The sequence below is a fragment of the Calidris pugnax genome, unplaced genomic scaffold (assembly GCF_001431845.1).
Source record: "Calidris pugnax isolate Ruff unplaced genomic scaffold, ASM143184v1 scaffold431, whole genome shotgun sequence".
In the NCBI taxonomy this organism is placed as follows: domain Eukaryota; kingdom Metazoa; phylum Chordata; class Aves; order Charadriiformes; family Scolopacidae; genus Calidris; species Calidris pugnax.
The window spans coordinates 254531-255494 of record NW_015091459.1 but is presented as its reverse complement, the minus strand read 5'-3'; the positions used below and the strand labels follow the sequence as shown (position 1 = coordinate 255494).

The window sequence follows — 964 nt, the reverse complement described above, 5'->3', positions numbered from 1 at the left end:
CAGAGAAGCTGTGGCTGCCCCATCCCTGGAGGGGTTCAAGGGCAGGTTGGAGGGGGCTTGGAGCAACGTGGTGTGGTGGGAGGTGTCCCTGCCCAGGGCAGGGGGTGGCACTGGGGGGGCTTTAAGCTCCCTTCCAACTCAAACCACTCTATGTTTCTGTGACCTCCCACAACACGTCCTACCTGGGGGCTCCCAAACAGCCCTGAGCACACGGGCTCCCACCTTTGCAGACCCCCCCCATTTCCCCAGTCTCGACAGCAGACCCCGGGGCAGGGGTAAGGGGGGGAAGGGGGTGATGCAGAGGGGAGCGCTGCCTCTGACACTGCCTCCTCACCCATCCGCAGGTGTGAGAACTGCATGCTGCGCTTCCGAACGCACCGCTCCCTCTTCAAGCACCTCCACGTCTGCTCCGACAGCGCCAGCAGCCCCGCGCTGCCCCCCCGAAACGACAAACCCCTCCAACCTGCTACCTCTGCCCCGGAGAAGGAGACCCCAACCAAGCCACCCGAGGGGCTCCCCAAGCTCCCCAGCGTTATCCGACCCCCGGAGAAAGAAGCCATCCTCCCCGGAGCGGACACTGCCCCGGCGACCCCCACTGTGCTCCCCACCAGCCCCCCCGAGCTGCCCGGCTCGTTGGAGGCGCTGCCGCTGGTCTCGTCGTCCCCCCATCCCTTCCCGTTGCTGGAGCCCAACCTTTTCGGGCCGTCGTCCTTGACTCGGTTCTCGGGGCCACCCCACTCCTCGGTGCCGGGGCCGTTCCTGTCCTACGTGCACCCCTCACCCTACAGCTTGTCCCAGCCCCCGGCGCAGCATCGCCTCCGGCCCTACGTGCCGGGCCACGGCCCCCCCGTCTCCAACGCCGTCTGGAAGAAAAGCCAAGGTGAGCTCAAGGGGCCATTCGGGCAAACCTTCTTCTGCTCCCACCTTGACCAGCAGCTCCCGGAGGAGGACCCGCCATCGGCCA

At 67.0% G+C, this 964-nt stretch overlaps 1 protein-coding gene across 1 annotated transcript in view; it reads left to right on the top strand.

Annotated features, from left to right (window-relative positions):
• Window positions 1-964, top strand: part of ZNF414 (zinc finger protein 414) — a 4669-nt gene that overhangs the window by 2011 nt on the left and 1694 nt on the right. Inside the window, exon 5 of the mRNA XM_014961636.1 lies at window positions 345-880. Within this exon, the coding sequence (XP_014817122.1) occupies window positions 345-880 (536 nt within the window). The remainder of the gene's footprint in view (window positions 1-344; window positions 881-964) is intronic.